This window comes from Salvelinus fontinalis, chromosome 3, assembly GCF_029448725.1.
Source record: "Salvelinus fontinalis isolate EN_2023a chromosome 3, ASM2944872v1, whole genome shotgun sequence".
NCBI classification, from domain to species: domain Eukaryota; kingdom Metazoa; phylum Chordata; class Actinopteri; order Salmoniformes; family Salmonidae; genus Salvelinus; species Salvelinus fontinalis.
Genome location: NC_074667.1, coordinates 71304351 through 71306019, shown reverse-complemented (window position 1 = coordinate 71306019; position 1669 = coordinate 71304351). Strand labels below are relative to the sequence as shown.

The 1669-nt window shown below is 43.3% G+C and overlaps 1 protein-coding gene across 1 annotated transcript; it reads right to left on the bottom strand.

The window, feature by feature from the left end:
- Positions 1 to 291: 291 nt before the first annotated feature.
- LOC129834897 (E3 ubiquitin-protein ligase rnf168-like) lies at positions 292 to 1436 on the bottom strand. The gene is made up of 2 exons (XM_055900267.1): positions 919 to 1436; positions 292 to 489 (listed from the first exon to the last, which is right to left on the bottom strand). The coding sequence occupies exons 1-2, from the start codon at positions 1254 to 1256 to the stop codon at positions 414 to 416; spliced, it is 414 nt and encodes a 137-aa protein (XP_055756242.1). The 5' UTR covers positions 1257 to 1436; the 3' UTR covers positions 292 to 413.
- Between the last annotated feature and the right edge of the window lie 233 nt (positions 1437 to 1669).

Below are 1669 nucleotides of genomic sequence, written 5' to 3'. Positions count from 1 at the left end.
CCAAAACTTCCTTCCTTCCTTCCGTTCTTCCATAACCTACTTCTTTCCTTCCTTCCTTCAATAACTTACTTCCGTCCTTCCTTCCATAACTTCCTTCCTTCCATAACTTCCTTGATCTTTCTTTCATCCTCAATCCATTTAAAATCTTATTTTTTATTCCCTCCCCCTATCCGTCCTTTATTATTAATATTATTATTTAACCCTTATTTTACCAGGTAAGTTGACTGAGAACATTACACATACCCAAAGTCAATCAAACCCAAAGCATATTAATAATTGGTTCCATCTTGCTTCATTATGGAAAATCACCGGTCGGTCCTGTTTGGTGAATTATCTTCATTACTCAATGAGTATCTCCTACTCTGAAATGGTCAAATACAGTCTTCTTCTTCTCTGCTCTTCCTCTTCTCGGTTTACAGTACATTGTGCTTCATCCTCCTCAGGAAATTCTGTAGTTTGATCCTCAGGCCACAATGCTTTGATGGAGACCTGGAGGACAGGTGAGTAGGGGGAAAAAAAACAGAGTGTATAGAGAGAGCGAGAGAGCGAGAGAGCGAGAGAGAGAGAGAGAGAGAGAGAGACGGACGGACAGAATTACAATTTAGTAATTGAACAGACTTATGAACCTAAAAAGGGAGCTGTACTAGCTGCATAATACGATCATAATACGATCAACGTAAGGAAACTGTCATCTAAAGTAATCCCATCACTGTTCAACAATACAACTGATGAAGAAAGAAATCAAGACCAACAGATATAGTGATACAGAAAGGGAGATAGAGAAAGGGAGAGAGAGAGAGAGAGAGAGAGAGCAAAAGAGTCAGAACAAAATGAGAGGAAGAGCAGGGAGCAGAGGAAGGTTTCTCCAGGTTTCTAAATCAGTCTATCAATCCATCCACCTTTGCCTGGGGTACTCACCATGTGTACTGTGTAGTGGTCTGTGTCTGTCTGTTAGCTCCCTTCCACTCTTCCTCCTCTTCTTCCTCCTCCTCTTCCTGTTGTGTGTCTAGTATCTGGTCCCAGATCTCAGTGTTAACCCACAGCGACCCCGACACGGTGAGGCTGGGCACGGTGCAGGTGATCCAACGGCACAGGGGGCAGCATACTGTCAGTAGGCCGCTCTGGAGCCTGGACATCGCCTGCAAGCACAGCCCACAGAATGTGTGCTTACAGTGGAGCATCCGAGGGATCTTCTCCCTACGAGAGTAGGGCTGGAGGCAGACGCAGCACTCCATGTCCTCGCTCATCAGACCCATGGCTGGATGGATATACGGCTGGAGCACAGAGGAACTCTGGACAGAGAGTCAGTGTCTAGGCAGGAAGACGTGGGGTTTAAACGCTGGTCTGAGGTCAGTGTTCCCCTTGTGAATTCTAAACGTCCTGGTTTGGATTTGATGAGGATGAGCTGATCCTAGATCTGTGCTTAGGAGCGTAGGTCAGGAATCTGCAAAAGACATTATGATGTTCAATTAAATTAGATGACTTCATCACTGGCACTATGCAAACATATCTAATGTAATAACATATCTTAAATCAACAGGCTGTCAGATTTTTCTGAAAAGACATGAAGAACAAAAATATCTTGAAAAATATCACACATTTATAACATCCATAGTTATCAGATATAGACAGACCTTTTCACTTTTATCATTATCAATGAGAGGCAATA

Excerpts from the sequence above, each read along its gene's own strand:
- LOC129834897 (XM_055900267.1), bottom strand. The coding sequence starts at position 1,256 with ATGGGTCTGATGAGCGAGGACATGGAGTGCTGCGTCTGCCTCCAGCCC. Across the intron at positions 490-918 it reads ACCACTACACAGTACACATG|GTCTCCATCAAAGCATTGTG; the intron begins GTGAGTACCCCA and ends CCTGTCCTCCAG.